The following is a 23,779-nucleotide window of genomic DNA, read 5'->3' as shown; positions in this document are numbered from 1 at the left end:
AGGGTTTGGGGTATAACAGGGAGTGGGTTATAACAGGGTTTGGGGTATAACAGGGAGTGGGTTATAACAGGGTTTGGGGTATAACAGGGAGTGGGTTATAACAGGGTTTGGGGTATAACAGGGAGTGGGTTATAACAGGGTTTGGGGTATAACAGGGAGTGGGGTATAACAGGGAGTGGGTTATAACAGGGAGTGGGGTATAACAGGGTTTGGGGTATAACAGGGAGTGGGGTATAACAGGGTTTGGGGTGTAACAGGGAGTGGGGTATAACAGGGAGTGGGTTATAACAGGGTTTGGGGTATAACAGGGAGTGGGGTATAACAGGGTTTGGGGTGTAACAGGGAGTGGGGTATAACAGGGAGTGGGTTATAACAGGGTTTGGGGTATAACAGGGAGTGGGTTATAACAGGGAGTGGGGTATAACAGGGTTTGGGGTATAACAGGGAGTGGGGTATAACAGGGAGTGGGGTATAACAGGGTTTGGGGTATAACAGGGAGTGGGGTATAACAGGGAGTGGGTTATAACAGGGTTTGGGGTATTACAGGGTTTGGGGTATAACAGGGAGTGGGTTATAACAGGGAGTGAGTTATAACAGGGAGTGCGGTATAACAGGGTTTGGAGTATAACAGGGAGTGGGGTATAACAGGGAGTGGGGTATAACAGGGAGTGGGGTCTCGAAGTGTCTCACTGGTCCTTGCACTGTGTCAGTGAATCCCATACTTACCCCTCACTTGCAGGTATGTTCCACCCCCTCTGATGGTTTTGGATAGAGATTGCCCGGTGCAATAGTACATCCCACTGGACTTCACGCTCTGCACAGACAGTTGCCAACCCTTGTTGAAGTTTGGTGTAATGGCACTGGCCTTCCAAGTATCGATAATGTTTCCAGTATGGTCCTTGAACAACTGCACAATAAATTTGATTTCCGTTGGTGGAGGTGCAGTGGGGTTATTGGGGTGAGGTTGCTTTTTGCATGTATACACGCATGGAATCTTCACACTCTGGTTCACCACTGCCGTAATGATCAAGTCTCCCTGGCTAATCTGACAAGTAGATGTTAACCGACCTAAAACAAGGAAACACTTCCAGTTAGATCCCACCTCACACGGCTGAGTAACAAGACTCCGAACATTGCCCTTTCATCCCTGGACCCTACCTCAACCGACGAGTGAAGCCTGTCCGCTGGGCCGTGCACTGAACGATTGTGCCCAGTCTCAGACCAATCATTCCCCAGGTCCAAAGAGATCAACTGGACTCAGCTTCAGCCAAGTCTAACTGCGAGGCTCAGGAGGATGGCAGCAGGTACAGCACAGGTTAGATACAGAGTAAAGCTCCCTCAACATTGTCCCATCAAACACTCCCAGGGCAGGTACAGGGTTAGATACAGAGTAAAGCTCCCTCTACACTGTCCCATCAGACATTCCCAGGGCAGGTACAGCACAGGTTAGATACAGAGTAAAGCTCCCTCAACATTATCCCATCAAACACTCCCAGGGCAGGTACAGGGTTAGATACAGAGTAAAGCTCCCTCTACACTATCCCATCAGACATTCCCAGGGCAGGTACAGCACGGGTTAAATATAGAGGAAAGCTCCCTCTACACTGTCCCATCAAACACTCTCTGGGCAGGTAGAGCACGGGTTAGATACAGAGTAAAGCTCCCTCCACACTGTCCCATCAAACACTCCCAGGGCAGGTACAGCACGGGTTAGATACAGAGTAAAGCTCCCTCCACACTGTCCTATCAAACACCCCCAGGGCAGGTAAAGAATGGGGTAGATACAGAGTAAAGCTCCCTCTATACTTTCCCACAAAATTGGGAGAGCTGTCCCCCAGACTAGTCAAGCAACAGCCTTTGACAGAGCCGTACTCACAGAATCATACCTTTCAGCCAACGTCCCAGACTCTTCCATCACCATCCCCGTATGTCCTTCCCACCGGTGCAGGACAGACCCACCAGAGGTGACGGTACAGTGATATACAGTCAGGAGGGAGTGGTCCTGGGAGTCCTCAACATTGATTCCGGACCCCATGAAATCTCATGGCATCAGGTCAAACATGGGCAAGGAAACCTCCTGCTGATTACCACCTACCGTCCTCCCTCAGCTGATGAATCAGTTCTCCTTCATGTTGAACACCACTTGGAGGAAGCACTGAGGGTAGCAAGGGCACTGGTTCAATGAGGAGTGTAGAAGAGCATGCCAGGAGCAGCACCAGGTGTACCTAAAAATGAGGTGCCAACCTGGTGAATCTACAACTCAGGACTACATGCATGCTAAACAACGGAAGCAACATGCTATAGACAGAGCTAAGCGATTCCACAACCAACGGATCAGATCAAAGCTCTGCAGTCCTGCCACATCCAGTCGTGAATGGTGGTGGACAATTAAACAACTAACGGGAGGAGAAGGCTCTGCAAACATCCCCATTCTCAATGATGGCGGAGTCCAGCACGTGAGTGCAAAAGACAAGGCTGAAGCGTTTGCAACCATCTTCAGCCAGAAGTGCCGAGTGGATGATCCATCTCGGCCTCCTCCCGATATCCCCACCATCACAGAAGCCAGTCTTCAGCCAATTCAATTCACTCCACATGATATCAAGAAACGGCTGAGTGCACTGGATACAGCAAAGGCGATGGGCCCCGACAACATCCCGGCTGCAGTGCTGAAGACTTGTGCTCCAGAACTAGCTGCGCCTCGAGCCAAGCTGTTCCAGTACAGCTACAACACTGGCATCTACCCAACAATGTGGAAAATTGCCCAGGTATGTCCTGTCCACAAAAAGCAGGACAAATCCAATCCAGCCAATTACTGCCCCATCAGTCTACTCTCAATCATCAGCAAAGTGATGGAAGGTGTCGTCGACAGTGCTATCAAGCGGCACTTACTCACCAATAACCTGCTCACCGATGCTCAGTTTGGGTTCCGCCAGGACCACTCGGCTCCAGACCTCATTACAGCCTTGGACCAAACATGGACAAAAGAGCTGAATTCCAGAGGTGAGGTGAGAGTGACTGCCCTTGACATCAAGGCAGCATTTAACCAAGTGTGGCACCAAGGAGCCCTAGTAAAATTGAAGTCAATGGGAAGCAGGGGGAAAGCTCTCCAGTGGCTGGAGTCATACCTAGCACAAAGGAAGATGGTAGTGGTTGTTGGAGGCTAATCATCTCAGCCCCAGAACATTGCTGCACGAGTTCCTCAGGGCAGTGTCCTAGGCCCAACCATCTTCAGCTGCTTCATCAATGACCTTCCCTCCATCATAAGGTCAGAAATGGGGATGTTCGCTGATGATTGCACTGTGTTCAGTTCCATTCGCAACCCCTCAGATAATGAAGCAGTCCGTGCCCGCATACAGCAAGACCTGGACAACATCCAGGCTTGGGCTGATAACTGGCAAGTAACATTCGCGCCAGACAAGTGCCAGGCAATGACCATCTCCAACAAGAGAGAGTCTAACCACCTCCCCTTGACATTCAATGGCATTACCATTGCCAAATCCCCCACCATCAATATCACCATTGACTTCCTGTATTTTGTCGCGGTCCTCCTCAGTATTAACTATACCCCCCAATTTGGCGTCATCCGCAGAGTTTGAAATTGTCCTTCCAAATCCCGAGTCCAAATCGTTTATGTAAATGGTCCCAGCACCGATCCTTGTGGAACACCACTTCCCATCTTTTGCCAGTCTGAATATCTACCTTTACCCCCTACTCCCCTGTTTTCTGTTTTGTAGCCAGCTTGTTATCCATTCTGCTACTCGTCCCCTGACTCCACACGCTCTGACCTTAGTCATGAGTCTATTATGTGGAACCTTATCAAAGGCCTTTTGAAAATCCAAATATATTACATCCACTGAATTACCCTTGTCTACCTTTTCTGTTACTTCTTCAAAGAATTCAGTAAGGTTAGTCAAGCATGTCCTTCCCTTCTGAAATCCATGCTGACCATTCTTTATTATATTTTTGGTTTCTGAATTATTTTTATTACTTGTTTGAGTAAAGGTTCCATTATTTTTCCTACCACCGACTTTAAGCTAATTTTTTTTAATTTTTTTTTATTCGTTCACGGGATGTGGGCGTCACTGGCAAGGCCGGCATTTATTGCCCATCCCTAATTGCCCTTGAGAAGGTGGTGGTGAGCCGCCTTCTTGAACCGCTGCAGTCCGTGTGGTGACGGTTCTCCCACAGTGCTGTTAGGGAGGGAGTTCCAGGATTTTGACCCAGCGACAATGAAGGAACGGCAATATATTTCCAAGTCGGGATGGTGTGTGACTTGGAGGGGAACGTGCAGGTGGTGTTGTTCCCATGCGCCTGCTGCCCTTGTCCTTCTAGGTGGTAGAGGTCGCGGGTTTGGGAGGTGCTGTCGAAGAAGCCTTGGCGAGTTGCTGCAGTGCATCCTGTGGATGGTGCACACTGCAGCCACTGTGCGCCGGTGGTGAAGGGAGTGAATGTTTAGGGTGGTGGATGGGGTGCCAATCAAGCGGGCTGCTTTATCTTGGATGGTGTCGAGCTTCTTGAGTGTTGTTGGAGCTGCACTCATCCAGGCAAGTGGAGAGTATTCCATCACACTCCTGACTTGTGCCTTGTAGATGGTGGAAAGGCTTTGGGGAGTCAGGAGGTGAGTCACTCGCCGCAGAATACCCAGCCTCTGACCTGCTCTCGTAGCCACAGTATTTATATGGCTGGTCCAGTTAAGTTTCTGGTCAATGGTGACCCCCAGGATGTCGATGGTGGGGGATTCGGCGATGGTAATGCCATTGAATGTCAAGGGGAGGTGGTTAGACTCTCTCTTGTTGGAGATGGTCATTGCCTGGCACTTATCTGGCGCGAATGTTACTTGCCACTTATCAGCCCAAGCCTGGATGTTGTCCAGGTCTTGCTGCATGCAGGCTCGGACTGCTTCATTATCTGAGAGGTTGCGAATGGAACTGAACACTGTGCAGTCATCAGCGAACAACCCCATTTCTGACCTTATGATGGAGGGAAGGTCATTGATGAAGCAGCTGAAGATGGTTGGGCCTAGGACACTGCCCTGAGGAACTCCTGCAGCAATGCCCTGCGGCTGAGATGATTGGCCTCCAACAACCACTACCATCTTCCTTTGTGCTAGGTATGACTCCAGCCACTGGAGAGTTTTCCCCCTGATTCCCATTGACTTCAATTTTACTAGGGCTCCTTGGTGCCACACTCGGTCAAATGCTGCCTTGATGTCAAGGGCAGTCACTCTCACCTCACCTCTGGAATTCAGCTCTTTTGTCCATGTTTGGACCAAGGCTGTAATGAGGTCTGGAGCCGAGTGGTCCTGGCGGAACCCAAACTGAGCATCGGTGAGCAGGTTATTGGTGAGTAAGTGCCACTTGATAGCACTGTCGACGACACCTTCCATCACTTTGCTGATGATTGAGAGTAGACTGATGGGGCGGTAATTGGCCGGATTGGATTTGTCCTGCTTTTTGTGGACAGGACATACCTGGGCAATTTTCCACATTGTCGGGTGGATGCCAGTGTTGTAGCTGTACTGGAACAGCTTGGCTCGAGGCGCAGCTAGTTCTGGAGCACAAGTCTTCAGCACTACAGCCGGGATGTTGTCAGGGCCCATAGCCTTTGCTGTATCCAGTGCACTCAGCCGTTTCTTGATATCACGTGGAGTGAATTGAATTGGCTGAAGACTGGCTTCCGTGATGGTGGGGATATCGGGAGGAGGCTGAGATGGATTATCCACTCGGCACTTCTGGCTGAAGATGGTTGCAAACGCTTCAGCCTTGTCTTTTGCACTCACGTGCTGGACTCCGCCATCATTGAGAATGGGGATGTTTGCAGAGCCTCCTCCTCCCGTTAGTTGTTTAATTGTCCACCACCATTCACGACTGGATGTGGCAGGACTGCAGAGCTTTGATCTGATCCGTTGGTTGTGGAATCGCTTAGCTCTGTCTATAGCATGTTGCTTCCGCTGTTTAGCATGCATGTAGTCCTGAGTTGTAGCTTCACCAGGTTGGCACCTCATTTTTAGGTACGCCTGGTGCTGCTCCTGGCATGCTCTTCTGCACTCCTCATTGAACCAGGGTTGATCCCCTGGCTTGTTGGTAATGGTAGAGTGAGGAATATGCCGGGCCATGAGGTTACAGATTGTGGTGGAATACAATTCTGCTGCTGCTGATGGCCCACAGCGCCTCATGGATGCCCAGTTTTGAGCTGCTCGATCTGTTCTGAATCTATCCCATTTAGCACAGTGGTAGTGCCACACAACACGTTGGATGGTGTCCTCAGTGCGAAGACGGGATTTCATCTCCACGAGGACTGTGCGGTGGTCACTCCTACCAATACTGTCATGGACAGATGCATTTGCGACAGGTAGATTGGTGAGGACGAGGTCAAGTATGTTTTTCCCTCGTGTTGGTTCGCTCACCACCTGCCGCAGGCCCAGTCTCGCAGCTATGTCCTTCAGGACTCGGCCAGCTCGGTCAGTAGTGGTGCTACCGAGCCACTCTTGGTGATGGACATTGAAGTCCCCCACCCAGAGTACATTTTGTTCCCTTGCTACCCTCAGTGCTTCCTCCAAGTGATGTTCAACATGGAGGAGGACTGATGCATCAGCTGAGGGAGGACGGTCGGTGGTAATCAGCAGGAGGTTTCCTTGCCCATATTTGACCTGATGCCATGAGATTTCATGGGGTCCAGAGTCAATGTTGAGGACTCCCAGGGCCACTCCCTCCTGACTGTATATCACTGTACCGCCACCTCTGGTGGGTCTGTCCTGCCGGTGGGACAGGACATACCCAGGGATGGTGATGGAAGAGTCTGGGACGTTGGCTGAAAGATATGATTCTGTGAGTATGGCTATGTCAGGCTGTTGCTTGACTCGTCTGTGGGACAGCTCTCCCAATGTTGGCACAAGTCCCCAGATGTTAGTAAGGAGGACCTTGCAGGGTCGACTGGGCTTGGTGTTTTGCCGTTGTCGTGTCCGGTGCCTAGTGGTCCGATGCCGGGTGGTCCGTCCGGTTTTATTCTTATTGTGACTTTTCGTAGCGAGATTTTACAACTGAGTGGCTTGCTCGGCCATTTCAGAGGGCAATTAAGAATCAACCACATTGCTGTGGGTCTGGAGTCACATATAGGCCAGACCGGGTAAGGACGGCAGGTTTCCTTCCCTGAAGGACATTCGTGAACCAGATGGGTTTTTACGACAATCCGGTAGTTTCATGGCCACCATTACTGATACTTGTATTTTAATTCCAGATTTTTAATTGAATTTAATTAATTAATTGAATTTAAATTCGCCAGCTGCCATGGCGGGATTTGAACTCATGACTCTGGATTTTAGTCCAGGCCTCTGGATTACTAGCCCAGTAACATAACCACTATGCTACCGTACCTGATAGTTCCCTGGCCTGGTTTTATCTCCTTTTTGAATATAGGAATCACATTCTCTGTCTTCCAGTCCTCTGGCACTATTTCCTTTCCTAATTAATTTTTATATATATGTAATAGAGCCTCTGCTATCTCCTCCTGAACTTCTCTTAATATGCGTGGAAGCAATCCATATGGACCAGGGGTTTGATCCTCTCTAAGTTTCATTAGTTTATCAATTATTTTCCCCCTTTCTATCTTAAATGTCTTTATATCTTTTTTGATCTCTTCCTCTAATGTCATGCCCACCATGATCGACTGCATGATAAATACGATCTCTCCACATAGCTGAAGTCCCTCATCGCTGGTACCATTCTAGCAAATCTCTTCTGCACCCACTCTAAGGCTGTCACATCCGTCCTAAAGTCTGGTGCCCAGCTGAGGCCTAACCAGTGTTCTATAAAGGTTTAGTATAACTTCCTTGCTTTTGTGGGAAGGCCATGGGCCCGGAGGATGGACCAATGGCGGGAGTGTGGGGGCTGGTAGTTTGCGGTGGGAGGTCATGTGATGAAACGTCCAGGGATACACCCAAACAGAGTTAGCGACCTTCGCCGGGATTGCACCCCATCCCAAAATCGGAACTGGCCGGAAGCAAGCTGTGAGCCAGACCTTCTGCTGGATGCACTATTTTGGTTCCCCCTATTGTTTAGGTACAAACAGGGGAGTAAGGACACAAATATCACCCCGTGTGTCTGACACCCACCTTTTCACTTCAAAGGGCTGAATTTAAGTTGGGCCCGGGCCTTCGGTTATTGTCAGTGCCTCAGGCCCTGGTTGTAATACATTTGGCCTGGGTTAATCCAGTTCCCAACCTGGAGAGGCAGCATTAAGACTGGGAAACAGTTTTGTTATTTTTCCCATCACAACAGAGTCTGGTGAAATGCTGAATCCTACCTTGCCGAAAGTAAAGAACCAGGCACATGAGGATCGTCACGACAGGATTCATTCTTGTGCCTCTTTGAGCTCTGTGTTCATGGAGCAATCAAAGAAGGAAGTTTGTTGTTTCTCTGAGTTCCTCCTTGTGGTTTTTGTCGAGCGCGCGATCATTAAGTAACAAGTCCTTCTCGCTCCCCGTCACATGACCCCACCAGGGAACTTCCCCACCAATGTTGAGAGAATTTCACAGGGTAAATATAGACAAGGAAGCCCATCACGTTCGTCCACGGAAAAACCTGCACTTCCCCCAAATCTGATTGAAACAGAAGGCAGTATACACACTTCAGGAATTTAACTCACACGAACAGGGAAAAGTCTCGAATGTAATTCAAGGAAACAAAAAGCCCTAAGATTAGCCAAGAAATCTCCAGAAGATGGTGCATAATTGGGGCAGGAATAGCAAAAGCTTTTTTTAGCAATGTCAGAAGTCAGAAGACCATAAAGGACCATATCGGGCCACTAAAGGATACTGGAGGGCAGATTCAAACTGATTCCCCGGTTATGCCTGAGCTGCGAACTGACTATCAGAGCCAGGGAACGACAGGCCTGACATCCATTAGTGGGAAGATGCAAGAAGGGATAGTAAGAGATGCCCTTTATGATCACTGGGAAAGGGAAGGGGCCATTAGAAATATACAACAGGGCTTCTGAAAAAATAGATCCTGCCCAACAAATTTGAAAGAGTTTTTTGAGGAAGTCACTCGGGTAGTGGATGAGGGACATTGTCTACTTGGACTTTCAGAAAGGAGGAGGTCGTAGAGAAACTGGATAAAAATAGATAAAGAGGAGGTATTTAAAAGGTTAGCAGCGCTCAAAGTAGAAAAGTCACCCGGTCTGGATGGGATGGATCCTCGGTTACTGAGGGAAGTAAGGGTGGAAATTGCCGAGGTTCTGGCCACAATCTTCCAATCCTCCTTAGATACGGGGATGGTGCCGGAGGACTGGAAAATTGCAAATGTCACACCCCTGTTCAAAAAAGGGGAGAGGGATAAACCCGACAATTACAGGCCAGTCAGCCTAACGTCAGTGGAGGGGAAACTTTTAGAGACAACAGTCCAGGACAAAATTAATTGCCTCTACCATCCTTTCAGGCAGTGAGTTCCAGACCCTCACCACCCTCTGGGTGAAAACATTTCTCATTTCCACTTTAATCCTTCTATCAATTACTTTAAATCTATGCCCCCTGGTTATTGGCCTCTCTGCTAAGGGAAATAGGTCCTCCCTATCCACTCTATCTAGGCCTCTCATAATTTTGTACACCTCAATTAAATCTCTCCTCAGCCTCCTCTGTTCCAAGGAAAACAACCCCAGCCTATCCAATCTGTCATCTTAACTAAAATTCTCCAGTCCTGGCAATATCCTCGTAAATCTCCTCTGTACCCTCTCTAATGCAATTACATCCTTCCTGTAATGTGGTGACCAGAACTGTACACAGTACTCAAGCTGTGGCCTAACTAGTGTTTTATACAGTTCCAGCATAACCTCCCTGCTCTTATATTCTATGCCTCGGCTAATAAAGGAAAGTATCCAGTATGCCTTTTTAACCACCTTATCTACCTGTCCTGCTGCCTTCAGGGATCTGTGGACATGCACTCCAGGGTCCCTCCCTTCCTCTACACCTCTCAGTATCCTCCCATTTATTGTGTATTCCCTTGCCTTGTTTGCCCTCCCCAAATGCATTACCTCACACTTCTCTGGATTGAATTCCATTTGCCACTTTTCTGCCCACCTGACCAGTCCATTGATATCTTCCTGCAGTCTACAGCTTTCCTCCTCACTATCAACCACACGGCCTATCTTTGTGTCATCCGAAAATTTCTTAATCATGCCCCCTACGTTTAAGTCTAAATCGTTAATATATACCACAAAATTGTAAACAATTTTACAACACCAAGTTATAGTCCAGCAATTTTATTTTAAATTCACAAGCTTTCGGAGGCTTCCTCCTTCCTCAGGTAAATGTTCAGGAGCTCCTCGAAGCCTACGCATTTATACATATAGAACAATACATGGTGTTTACAGAATGCCCCTGCAACTGCCCGTTGCCAAGGCAATCACCGTGTTCAGACAGAGAGGTGTCACCTGCAGAACCCCCGAATACACATTCAACAAAAAAACAAACAGGAAAAAAAACAGAGAGAGGCAGAAACATCCGGAAGGCAGAGAAAGCCAGCAAATGACCCATTATATTAAAAACAGAGAACATTTGTTCGCTGGTGGGGTAATGTGTAGCGTGACATGAACCCAAGATCCCGGTTGAGGCCGTCCTCATGGGTGCGGAACTTGGCTATCAATTTCTGCTCGACGATTTTGCGTTGTCGTGTGTCTCGAAGGCCGCCTTGGAGTACGCTTACCCGAAGGTCGGTGGATGAATGTCCATGACTGCTGAAGTGTTCCCCGACTGGGAGGGAACCCTCCTGTTTGGCGATTGTTGCGCGGTGTCCGTTCATCCGTTGTCGCAGCGTCTGCATGGTCTCGCCAATGTACCATGCTCTGGGGCATCCTTTCCTGCAACGTATGAGGTAGACAACGTTGGCCGAGTCACAGGAGCATGAACCGTGCACCTGGTGGGTGGTGTCCTCTCGTGTGATGGTGGTATCTGTGTCGATGATCTGGCATGTCTTGCAGAGGTTACCGTGGCAGGGTTGTGTGGTGTCGTGGACGCTGTTCTCTTGAAAGCTGGGTAATTTGCTGCGAACGATGGTCTGTTTGAGGTTGGGTGGCATCTCCACATCATGACTACCATCGACACCACAAACTGCCGGCTCACAGTGGAAAGGATATCCAAGAAGATCGCGCATTTAGACACAGACATCAAGTTTTTACAGAGCTGCAAGAAAGCAGACAAGATCCCGAAAGGACTCCAGATCACGAAGCCACTCAAGTCCACATACAACTCGGATTATGCTGAGAGACTCTGCCGCCGTACCTCTCGCACACTCCGCAACCATCTCATACACCAACTCTACAGCAGACGCCACAACCTCGAAACCAAGATAGAGTCCATACTCTCAACCTGTACTCAGGACACAGCAGACCAGCTACGTTATACCGCCAAACAGACGAGGCAACGGAACTACGCTGCCTACATGAAAACCAAGAGCAGGAAGCTTGAGAAACTCGGCATCACCACCAGCAACCACCAAGCTTCCCCTGGTACCACGGTTGCAACCACAGGGAAGTCTATTGTCAATTTATCCGACCACACCCTTCAACCAGACGAAATCGAAGTTCTCAGCCGAGGGCTCAATTTCTGCCCCACTACCAAAATGGACCCCACTAGTCTCGCGGCGGACACAGAGGAATTCATCAGGAGAATGAGGCTCCGGGAATTCTACCACAAACCCCAAGATTTCAGCAGCGAACCCAATGAGACAATCGATGATCCGGAACAGCAGACAGAGGGATCCGCGGTACAGCAACCGAAGAGGAAAGAGTCAAACTGGACTCCTCCGGAGGGTCGCTGCCCTCAGCTGGACATGTATGCTCAAGCTGTCAGGAAATGCGTCAATGCCAGATTCATCAGCCGCACCCGAGCACAACGCAACGCCATCAACGCTCTCAAGACCAACCGCAACATCGTCATCAAACCAGCGGACAAAGGAGGAGCCATAGTCATACAGAACAGAACAGACTATTGCAAAGAAGCATACCGACAACTGGACAACCAGGAACACTACAGACGGTTACCCGCAGATCCGACCAAAGAACACACCCACCAGCTCAACAAACTGATCAAGACCTTCGATCCAGACCTTCAAAGCATCCTACGCACTCTCATCCCACGTACTCCCCGCGTGGGAGACTTCTACTGCCTCCCAAAGATACACAAAGCCAACACACCCGGACGTCCCATCGTATCAGGCAACGGAACCCTGTGTGAGAACCTCTCTGGATACATCGAGGGCATCCTGAAACCCATCGTACAGGGAACCCCCAGCTTCTGTCGCGACACTACAGACTTCCTACAAAAACTCAGCACCCACGGACCAGTTGAACCAGGAACACTTCTCACCACGATGGACGTCTCGGCACTATACACCAGTATCCCCCACGATGACGGCATCGCTGCGACAGCATCAATACTCAACACCAACAACAGCCAATCTCCGGAAGCTATCCTACAACTCATCCGCTTCATCCTGGATCACAATGTCTTCACCTTCGATAACCAGTTCTTTACCCAAACACACGGAACAGCCATGGGGACCAAATTCGCACCCCAATACGCCAACATTTTCATGCACAAGTTCGAGCAGGACTTCTTCACTGCACAAGACCTCCAACCAACACTATACACCAGATACATCGACGACATTTTCTTTCTATGGACCCACGGCAAGGAATCACTAAAGAGACTACACGATAACATCAACAAGTTCCATCCCACCATCAAGCTCACCATGGACTACTCCTCAGAATCAGTTTCTTTCTTGGACACACGAATCTCCATCAAAGACGGGCACCTCAGCACCTCACTCTACCGCAAGCCCACGGACAACCTCATGATGCTCCACTTTTCCAGCTTCCACCCTAACCACGTCAAAGAGGCCATCCCCTATGGACAGGCCCTGCGAATACACAGGGTCTGCTCAGACGAGGAGGAACGCGATGGACACCTACAGACGCTGAAAGACGCACTAGTAAGAACGGGATATGACGCTCGACTCATCGATCGACAGTTCCGACGGGCCACAGCAAAAAATCGCATAGACCTCCTCAGGAGACTAACACGGGACGCAACCAACAGAGTACCCTTTGTCGTCCAGTACTTCCCCGGAGCGGAGAAACTACGCCATGTTCTCCGCAGCCTTCAACATGTCATCAATGAGGACAAACACCTCGCTATGGCCATCCCCACACCTCCACTACTCGCCTTTAAACAGCCACCCAACCTCAAACAGACCATCGTTCGCAGCAAATTACCCAGCCTGCAGGAGAACAGCGTCCACAACACCACACAACCCTGCCACGGTAACCTCTGCAAGACATGCCAGATCATCGACACAGATACCACCATCACACGAGAGGACACCACCCACCAGGTGCATGGTTCATACTCCTGTGACTCGGCCAACGTTGTCTACCTCATACGCTGCAGGAAAGGATGCCCCAGAGCATGGTACATTGGCGAGACCATGCAGACGCTGCGACAACGGATGAACGGACACCGCGCAACAATCGCCAAACAGGAGGGTTCCCTCCCAGTCGGGGAACACTTCAGCAGTCATGGACATTCAGCCACCGACCTTCGGGTAAGCGTACTCCAAGGCGGCCTTCGAGACACACGACAACACAAAATCGTCGAGCAGAAATTGATAGCCAAGTTCCGCACCCATGAGGACGGCCTCAACCGGGATCTTGGGTTCATGTCACGCTACACGTTACCCCACCAGCGAACAAATGTTCTCTGTTTTTAATATAATGGGTCATTTGCTGGCTTTCTCTGCCTTCCGGATGTTTCTGCCTCTCTCTGTTTTTTTTCCTGTTTGTTTTTTTGTTGAATGTGTATTCGGGGGTTCTGCAGGTGACACCTCTCTGTCTGAACACGGTGATTGCCTTGGCAACGGGCAGTTGCAGGGGCATTCTGTAAACACCATGTATTGTTCTATATGTATAAATGCATAGGCTTCGAGGAGATCCTGAACATTTACCTGAGGAAGGAGGAAGCCTCCGAAAGCTTGTGAATTTAAAATAAAATTGCTGGACTATAACTTGGTGTTGTAAAATTGTTTACAATTGTCAACCCCAGTCCATCACCGGCATCTCCACATCATGTATACCACAAAAAGCAAGGGACCTAGTACTGAGCCCTGTGGAATCCCACTGGAAACAGCCTTCCAGTCACAAAAACACCCGTCGACCATTACCCTTTGCTTTCTGCCACTGAGCCAATTTTGGATCGAATTTGCCACTTTCCCTTGGATCCCATGGACTTGTACTTTTTTGACCAGTCTGCCATGTGGGACCTTGTCAAGGCCTTAGAGAGGGTGTAGAAGAGATTTACTAGAATGGTTCCAGGGATGAGGGACTTCAGTTACATGGATAGATTAGAGAAGCTGGGATTGTTCACCTTAGCGTAGAGAAGGTTGAGAGGAGATTTGATGGAAGTGTTGAAAATCATGAGCCCTGGACCCTCTGTACAGTTACACACACCTTACAGTGAATTACTGGCCCACAGGGGGAGGCCCAATTATCAGAGTGAGTGTCCGAAGGTGCAAACTCACTCTGACCCCGATTATGGTCAGTCAAAGCACAGCAAGAGTGCAGCCAGTGAGAAACCCCCACCCCCACCCCTCCCCCGGACTTTTCCCCCTTCCCCCACACCGGTCATTACACAACCCCTCCCCCCTCCAGTGATCAATGAATAAAACCAGAAGCCGCCTCCATTACTGTTGTAAACAATTTAATAACTATATAATATAATATATATATATATATATAGAATAAAACACCCAAAATAACACTGAACATACAGGAGCCAGGCTCCCTCTCCTCATCAGACTGTCCCGCCAATGGAAGGGGGGCGTGGGGGGCAGAGAAACAAGAAAAAAAGTATTTTTAAACCAAGACTCACCGATATATTTAGAATAAAAAATAAAATATATAATCTAGGCGACCCCTGCTCTCACTCTGAATCCATTTACACCAGGAGCCTGACCCAACGGCAGTCGAGGGGGTGGGGCCGTTTCTGGTTCTCCGCACGGTTAGGGGAAGGGGGCGGTTTCAACCGAATCTCCCCCCGTCCCCCTGACCCCTGCCCCCCCCGCCCTCAGACGGGACGGGTTGTTGTTGTTGATGTTTTGTTCGCTGCCTGTGTTTCCTGGGGGGACGGGTCAGGAGGCCTCGGGTCCGGGGGGGTAACTGGGGGATCTTTTGCTCGAAGTCCTTTGCCGACGATCCTTTGTGGTTGCGGTAAACTGTGAGCATTGCCGGGGTCGGCACACACGACTGTGGAGTCACCGCGTCCGGCCGTGTAATCGTGTCGCGTTCACCGTCTCCGTCAACAGGAGGACCTGTGGGAGACAGGGACAGAACGGGTCAGCGGGGAGCGCGGACACACTGCCCCACTCTGTACCCCACCCCGTACCATAGTCTGTGCCCCACCCCGCACCATAGTCTGTGCCCCACCCCGCACCATAGTCTGTGCCCCACCCCGCCCCATACTCTGTACCCCACCCCGCACCATACTCTGTACCCCACCCCGCACCATAGTCTGTACCCCACCCCGCACCATAGTCTGTACCCCACCCCGCCCCATACTCTGTACCCCACCCCGCCCCATACTCTGTACCCCACCCCGCCCCATACTCTGTACCCCACCCCGCCCCATACTCTGTACCCCACCCCGCCCCATACTCTGTACCCCACCCCGCCCCGATCTGTACCCCACACCACCCAGTACCCCACCCCGGCCTACCCCCAACCCACCCTCCACCACCCCGCCCTGCTCCGTACCCCACCCCGCCTGACCCGCTCCTCATACCGCCCCTCTCACTGCCCCGCCCCCCCACACTGCCCAACCTCACCCCGTACCCCACACCAGCCCGCACTGTGCCCACTCTGTACCCACTGAACCCCCACACCACCAAGCTCTGTGCCACTGAACCCCATTCTGTACCCGCACACTACCCGCTATGTACCCCCCACACCACCCGCTCTGTACCCCCGGTACCCGCACACTACCCGCTATGTACCCCCAACACCACCTCGCTCTGTACCCCGCCCTGTACCTCACACCACCTTGCCTCATACACCCTGAACCCCCCTCCTTACGCCCTGTACCTGGCTCTACCCCCACACCAGCCCACTCTGTTACCCCCTGTATCCCGACATCACCGTGTTCTATCCCCCTCTGAACTCCCTGTACCCCCACATCACGCTGCTCTGGCCCCCATTTAAAACAGTATCAACATTCCCCGACAGTCTGGATGGGGTCCAGCTCATTGTGATAATTGACACTTCATCAAAATAGTAAGGACAGGACCTCTCCATGATTCACACTCAATCTGTCTGAACACCGTGAGTGTCACGGCATAAACACACAGCAAGATCCCTCGAGTACAAGCTTTTAGTTGAGGGAGGAGTGTTGGGGCTGATATTGGAGATATCCCTGCTCTTCATCGGAGAGCCACCAGGTGATCTTTTATACCTTCTCGGGGCAGCAGGTGAACCTCGGTTTAACATCTGATCTGAAGGATGGCACCCTCCGACAGTGCAGCACTCCCTCAGTACTGACCCTCCGACAGTGCAGCACTCCCTCAGTACTGACCCTCCGACAGTGCAGCACTCCCTCAGTACTGACCCTCCGACAGTGCAGCACTCCCTCAGTACTGACCCTCCGACAGTGCAGCGCTCCCTCAGTACTGACCCTCCGACAGTGCAGCGCTCCCTCAGTACTGACCCTCCGACAGTGCGGCACTCCCTCAGTACTGACCCTCCGACAGTGCGGCGCTCCCTCAGTACTGACCCTCCGACAGTGCGGCGCTCCCTCAGTACTGACCCTCCGACAGTGCGGCGCTCCCTCAGCACTGACCCTCCGACAGTGCGGCGCTCCCTCAGCACTGACCCTCCGACAGTGCGGCGCTCCCTCAGTACTGACCCTCCGACAGTGCGGCGCTCCCTCAGTACCGACCCTCCGACAGTGCGGCGCTCCCTCAGTACCGACCCTCCGACAGTGCGGCGCTCCCTCAGTACCGACCCTCCGACAGTGCGGCGCTCCCTCAGTACTGACCCTCCGACAGTGCGGCGCTCCCTCAGTACTGACCCTCCGACAGTGCGGCACTCCCTCAGTACTGACCCTCCGACAGTGCGGCGCTCCCTCAGTACTGACCCTCCGACAGTGCGGCGCTCCCTCAGTACTGACCCTCCGACAGTGCGGCGCTCCCTCAGTACTGACCCTCCGACAGTGCGGCGCTCCCTCAGTACTGACCCTCCGACAGTGCGGCGCTCCCTCAGTACTGACCCTCCGACAGTGCGGCGCTCCCTCAGTACTGACCCTCCGACAGTGCGGCGTTCCCTCAGTACTGACCCTCCGACAGTGCGGCGCTTCCTCAGTACTGACCCTCCGACAGTGCGGCGCTCCCTCAGTACTGACCCTCCGACAGTGCGGCGCTCCCTCAGTACTGACCCTCCGACAGTGCGGCGCTCCCTCAGTACTGACCCTCCGACAGTGCGGCGCTCCCTCAGGACTGACCCTCCGACAGTGCGGCGCTCCCTCAGGACTGACCCTCCGACAGTGCGGCGCTCCCTCAGTACTGACCCTCCGACAGTGCGGCGCTCCCTCAGTACTGACCCTCCGACAGTGCGGCGCTCCCTCAGTACTGACCCTCCGACAGTGCAGCGCTCCCTCAGTACTGACCCTCCGACAGTGCGGCGCTCCCTCAGTACTGACCCTCCGACAGTGCGGCGCAGTACTGACCCTCCGACAGTGCGGCGCTCCCTCAGTACTGACCCTCCTACAGTGCGGCACTCCCTCAGTACTGACTCTCCGACAGTGCGGCACTCCCTCAGTACTGACCCTCCGACAGTGCGGCACTCCCTCAGTACTGACAGTCCGACAGTGCAGCACTCCCTCAGTACTGACCCTCTGACAGTGCGGCACTCCCTCAGTACTGACCCTCCGACAGTGCGGCACTCCCTCAGTACTGACCCTCCGACAGTGCAGCACTCCCTCAGTACTGACCCTCTGACAGTGCAGCACTCCCTCAGTACTTTTTTAAAAATGTATTCGTTCACGGGATGTGGGCGTCGCTGGCAAGGCCGGCATTTATTGCCCATCCCTAATTGCCCTTGAGAAGGTGGTGGTGAGCCGCCTTCTTGAACCGCTGCAGTCCGTGTGGTGAAGGTTCTCCCACAGTGCTGTTAGGAAGGGAGTTCCAGGATTTTGACCCAGCAACGATGAAGGAACGGCGATATATTTCCCAGTCGGGATGGTGTGTGACTTGGAAGGGAACGTGCAGGTGGTGTTGTTCCCATGTGCCTGCTGCTCTTCTCCTTCTAGGTGGTAGAGGTCGCGGGTTTGGGAGGTGCTGTCGAAGAAGCCTTGGCGAGTTGCTGCAGTGCATCCTGTGGATGGTGCACACTGCAGCCACAGTGCACAGGGTGGTGGATGGGGTGCCAATCAAACGGGCTGCTTTGTCCTGGATGGTGTCGAGCTTCTTGAGTGTTGTTGGAGCTGCACTCATCCAGGCAAGTGGAGAGTATTCCATCACACTCCTGACTGGTGCCTTGCAGATGGTGGAAAGGCTTTGGGGAGTCAGGAGGTGAGTCACTCGCCGCAGAATACCCAGCCTCTGACCTGCTCTTGTAGCCACAGTATTTATATGGCTGGTCCAGTTAAGTTTCTGGTCAATGGTGACCCCCAGGATGTTGATGGTGGGGGATTCGGTGATGGTAATGCCGTTGAATGTCAAGGGGAGGTGGTTAGACTCTCTCTTGTTGGAGATGGTCATTACCTGGCACTTGTCAGGTCTGAATGTTACTTGCCACTTATGAGCCCAAGCCTGGATGTTGTCCAGGTCTTGCTGCATGCGAGCTCGGACTGCTTCATTATCTGAGGGGTTGTGAATGGAACTGAACACTGTGTAATCATCAGCGAACATCCCCATTTCTGACCTTATGATGGAGGGAAGGTCATTGATGAAGCAGCTGAAGATGGTTGGGCCTAGGACACTGCCCTGAGGAACTCCTGCAGCAATGTCGTGCGGCTGAGATGATTGGCCTCCAACAACCACTACCATCTTCCTTTGTGCTAGGTATGACTCCAGCCACTGGAGAGCTTTCTCCCTGATTCCCATTGACTTCAATTTTACTCGGGCTCCTTGGTGCCACACTCGGTCAAATGCTGCCTTGATGTCAAGGGCAGTCACTCTCACCTCACCTCTGGAATTCAGCTCTTTTGTCCATGTTTGGACCAAGGCTGTAATGAGGTCTGGAGCCGAGTGGTCCTGGCAGAACGCAAACTGAGCATCGGTGAGCAGGTTATTGGTGAGTAAGTGCCGCTTGATAGCACTGTCGACGACACCTTCCATCACTTTGCTGATGATTGAGAGTAGACTGATGGGGCGGTAATTGGCCGGATTGGATTTGTCCTGCTTTTTGTGGACAGGACATACCTGGGCAATTTTCCACATTGCCGGGTAGATGCCAGTGTTGCAGCTGTACTGGAACAGCTTGGCTAGAGGCGCAGCTAGTTCTGGAGCACAAGTCTTCAGCACTACAGCTGGGATGTTGTCAGGGCCCATAGCCTTTGCTGTATCCAGTGCACTCAGCCGTTTCTTGATATCACGTGGAGTGAATTGAATTGGCCGAAGACTGGCTTCTGTGATGGTGAGGATATCGGGAGGAGGCTGAGATGGATCATCCACTCGGCACTTCTGGCTGAAGATGGTTGCAAACGCTTCAGCCTTGTCTTTTGCAATCATGTGCTGGACTCTGCCATCATTGAGGATTGGGATGTTTGCAGAGCCTCCTCCTCCCATTAGTTGTTTAATTGTCCACCACCATTCACGACTGGATGTGGCAGGACTGCAGAGCTTTGATCTGATCCGTTGATCGCTTAGCTCTGTCTATAGCATGTTGCTTCCGCTGTTTAGCATGCATGTAGTCCTGAGTTGTAGCTTCACCAGGTTGGCATCTCATTTTTAGGTACGCCTGGTGCTGCTCCTGGCATGCTCTTCTACACTCCTCATTGAACCAGGGTTGATCCCCTGGCTTGCTGGTAATGGTAGAGTGAAGAATATGCCGGGCCATGAGGTTACAGATTGTGCTGGAATATAATTCTGCTGCTGCTGATGGCCCACAGCGCCTCATGGACACTGTGGGCCCAATGATAGTGCAGCATTCCCTCGGTACTGACCCTCCGACAGTGGGGATCTCCTTCGGAACTGACCCTCCGACAGTGGGGATCTCCCCTCGGTATTGCCTGGATTATTTGCTGAAGTCGAGTCGAGTTTGAATTGAAGGAGTTTGACCCCTGACCCAAGTGTCCAGCATGTGGAGAACATTGCAGCCTGATCTTGTCCACCACCCTCATACTCCCACCCCGGGACTCCCACCCCGGGACTCCCACCCCGGGACTCCCCACCCCCGGGACTCCCACCCCGGGACTCCCACCCCGGGACTCCCACCCCCGGGACTCCCACCCCCGGGGACTCCCACCCCGGGACTCCCACCCCGGGACTCCCACCCCGGGACTCCCACCCAGGGACTCCCACCCAGGGACTCCCACCCAGGGACTCCCACCCCAGGGACTCCCACCCCAGGGACTCCCCACCCAGGGACTCCCACCCAGGGACTCCCACCCAGGGACTCCCACCCAGGGACTCCCACCCAGGGACTCCCACCCAGGGACTCCCACCCAGGGACTCCCACCCCGGGACTCCCACCCCGGGACTCCCACCCCCGGGACTCCCACCCCGGGACTCCCACCCCGGGACTCCCACCCCGGGACTTCCCACCCCAGGGACTCCCACCCAGGGACTCCCACCCAGGGACTCCCCACCCAGGGACTCCCACCAGACCCCCCGGGACTCCCACCCAGGGACTCCCACCCAGGGGACTCCCACCCAGGGACTCCCACCCAGGGACTCCCACCCAGGGACTCCCACCCAGGGACTCCCACCCAGGGACTCCCACCCAGAGATACCGATACGCTGGGTGAGCCTCTGGGCGGACGTATCAGGTGGTGACAGGATCAGGCTGTGATGTTCTGCCCACCCAGCACTACCCGGACACACACACCCCCAACACCTCGAGGCTCACCCACCCCGGGGCACGCACACACCCGCCCCACCCTGAAACACACACCCACCCTCCCCGAGGCACACACACACTCCAGTGAGTGCATGAACCCGGGCTAATTTTCTCCTCCCTTCCCTCAGGAAATTGTGGAAAACTACAGCCCCCTCCAAATCCCCTCCCCCTTCCTCATCCCCTCCCCCCTCCTCACCCCCCTCCCCTTCCCCCTCCTCATCAACCTCCCTACCCCCTCCCCTTCATCAACCTCCCCTCCTCCCCCTCCTCAAAAACCTCCCTTCCCCCTCCCCTTCCCCTCACCAACCTCCCCCTCCCCCCCCCTCATCCCCTCCCCCTCCTCATCCCCCTCCCCTCACCCCCCACCCCCCATGCTGGAGAGTCCAAGTCTCATTTTTTAAAATAAGACACTTGTTGCCGAGTGCCTGTACCCTGCGCCCGGCCTGCTCACCTGTCTGTGTTTTGTCCGTAGAGAAGTGGAGGTGGTCCTGGCTCAGCCTCGCTCTGACTGCTCTGCACTGCTTCCCTTCGCAGCCCTGAGCTGGAGAGAGCAAACCCTTTGTTTTAATTCATTCCTTCCTTTACAGCAGGGAGCAGCCCCGCCTTCCCAGGAACTAAACCCCAGCAGCCCATACAGGAGGGGGTCCCAGTCTCACAATCTCCCTCCTTAAACACTGTCACGAGCCCTCAGTGAGACAGTTGGGGTTAGTCATAACCTGGCAAATAGTGGGGAGCAGGTCCAGCAAACAGGACCACTCAAAAACACAGTGCCAATTGGGAGATTACAGTGTAGAGGGAGCTTTACTCTGTATCTAACCCTGTACCTGCCCTGGGAGTGTTTTGATGGGACAGTGTAGAGGGAGCTTTACTCTGTGTCTAACCCTGTACCTGCCCTGGGAGTGTTTGACGGGACAGTGTAGAGGGAGCTTTACTCTGTATCTAACCCTGTACCTGCCCTGGGAGTGTTTGACGGGACAGTGTAGAGGGAGCTTTACTCTGTATCTAACCCTGTACCTGCCCTGGGAGTGTTTGACGGGACAGTGTAGAGGGAGCTTTACTCTGTATCTAACCCGTGCTGTACCTGCCCCGGGAGTGTTTGATGGGACAGTGTAGAGGGAGCTTTACTCTGTATCTAACCCGTGCTGTACCTGCCCTGGGAGTGTTTGATGGGACAGTGTAGAGGGAGCTTTACTCTGTATCTAACCCGTGCTGTACCTGCCCTGGGAGTGTTTGATGGGACAGTGTAATGGGAGCTTTACTCTGTATCCAACCCGTGCTGTACCTGCCCTGGGAGTGTTTGATGGGACAGTGTAGAGGGAGCTTTACTCTGTATCTAACCCTGTACCTGTCCTGGGAGTGTTTGATGGGACAGTGTAGAGGGAGCTTTACTCTGTATCTAACCTGTGCTGTACCTGTCCTGGGAGTGTTTGATGGGACAGTGTAGAGGGAGCTTTACTCTGTATATAACCCTGTACCTGCCCTGGGAGTGTTTGATGGGACAGTGTAGAGGGAGCTTTACTCTGTATCTAACCCGTGCTGTACCTGCCCTGGGAGTGTTTGATGGGACAGTGTAGAGGGAGCTTTACTCTGTATATAACCCTGTACCTGCCCTGGGAGTGTTTGATGGGACAGTGTAGAGGGAGCTTTACTCTGTATCTAACCCGTGCTGTACCTGCCCTGGGAGTGTTTGATGGGACAGTGTAGAGGGAGCTTTACTCTGTATCTAACCCTGTACCTGTCCTGGGAATGTTTGATGGGACTTTGGATGCCCAACAAGGAGAGTTCCATTCTCCAGTTCTGGAATCCCTCCCCCTTATGACTGCACAGTTCACCAGGAACAAACAATACCACACAGAGTGGATGGGGTTTCAGTTCCCATTGTCTCACCTTGTGTTTGGGACATTTCAGGGAGAAATTCTCTTCATTCAGAAAGCAATCTGTGAAGAAAAACAAGACATCTTTACATTGGGAAATTGCAAATGTAACTTCATTATTTAAGAAAGGTGAGAGAGAGAAACCAGGAAATCATCAACCTGTCATCTGTTGTGGGGAAGTTATTGGAATCAATAATTAAGGACACAGAGTGACTGAGCACATAGAGAAATCTGAGCTGATTAGAGAAAGCCAACATGGATTTATAACAGGTAGGTCATGTCCAACAAACCTAATTGAATTTTTTGAGGAAGTAACTAAAGTAGTAGACAGGGGAATGTCTATGGATGTAGTTTATATGGGACTTCCAGAAGGCATTCGATAAGATTCCACGTAAGAGACTGTTAGCTAAAATTAAAGCTCATGGAATTGAAGGCAAATTACTGACCTGGTTAGGAGATTGGTTAGACAGTAGAAGACAGGGAGTAGGGATAATCGGGTATGTACTCCAATTGGAAGGAAGTGATTAGTGGTGTCGCACAAGGATCTGTGCTGGGGCCTCAACTATTCACTATATTTCAACTATTCACTATGATTTAGATAACACAATAGGAGAGCCATATAGCCAAGCTTTCCGATGACACAAAGATTGGTGGCATAGTAAGTAGTGTCGATGGGAGCATCAAATTACAAAGAACCACTGATAGATTAAGTGAGTGGGCAAAAACTGTGGCAGATGGATTTCAACGCAGGTGAGTGTGAAGTCATCCATTTTGGACCAAAAAAGGATCGATCCAAGTATTTTTTA

The 23,779-nt window shown here is 52.0% G+C and overlaps 1 protein-coding gene and 1 long non-coding RNA gene across 2 annotated transcripts in view; both read right to left on the bottom strand.

Moving 5' to 3' along the window:
• si:ch211-243a20.4 (uncharacterized) overlaps positions 1 to 8,412 on the bottom strand; it is an 81,365-nt gene extending 72,953 nt beyond the window's left edge. The window contains exons 1-2 of the mRNA XM_067974731.1: positions 8,302 to 8,412; positions 727 to 1,068 (exon numbers count right to left, since the gene is read on the bottom strand). Of these exons, the coding sequence (XP_067830832.1) occupies positions 727 to 1,068; positions 8,302 to 8,353 (394 nt within the window). The 5' untranslated portion in view covers positions 8,354 to 8,412. The remainder of the gene's footprint in view (positions 1 to 726; positions 1,069 to 8,301) is intronic.
• Positions 8,413 to 14,732: 6,320 nt separating this feature from the next.
• On the bottom strand, positions 14,733 to 23,042 carry LOC137305397 (uncharacterized). The gene is made up of 3 exons (XR_010958711.1): positions 22,987 to 23,042; positions 21,551 to 21,640; positions 14,733 to 15,359 (listed from the first exon to the last, which is right to left on the bottom strand). It is a non-coding gene; the product is annotated as an uncharacterized lncRNA (long non-coding RNA).
• Between the last annotated feature and the right edge of the window lie 737 nt (positions 23,043 to 23,779).

The sequence above is a fragment of the Heptranchias perlo genome, chromosome 40, assembly GCF_035084215.1.
Source record: "Heptranchias perlo isolate sHepPer1 chromosome 40, sHepPer1.hap1, whole genome shotgun sequence".
NCBI classification, from domain to species: domain Eukaryota; kingdom Metazoa; phylum Chordata; class Chondrichthyes; order Hexanchiformes; family Hexanchidae; genus Heptranchias; species Heptranchias perlo.
Note: the sequence above shows the minus strand (reverse complement) of the source record. Positions and strands in the feature narration are given on the sequence as shown.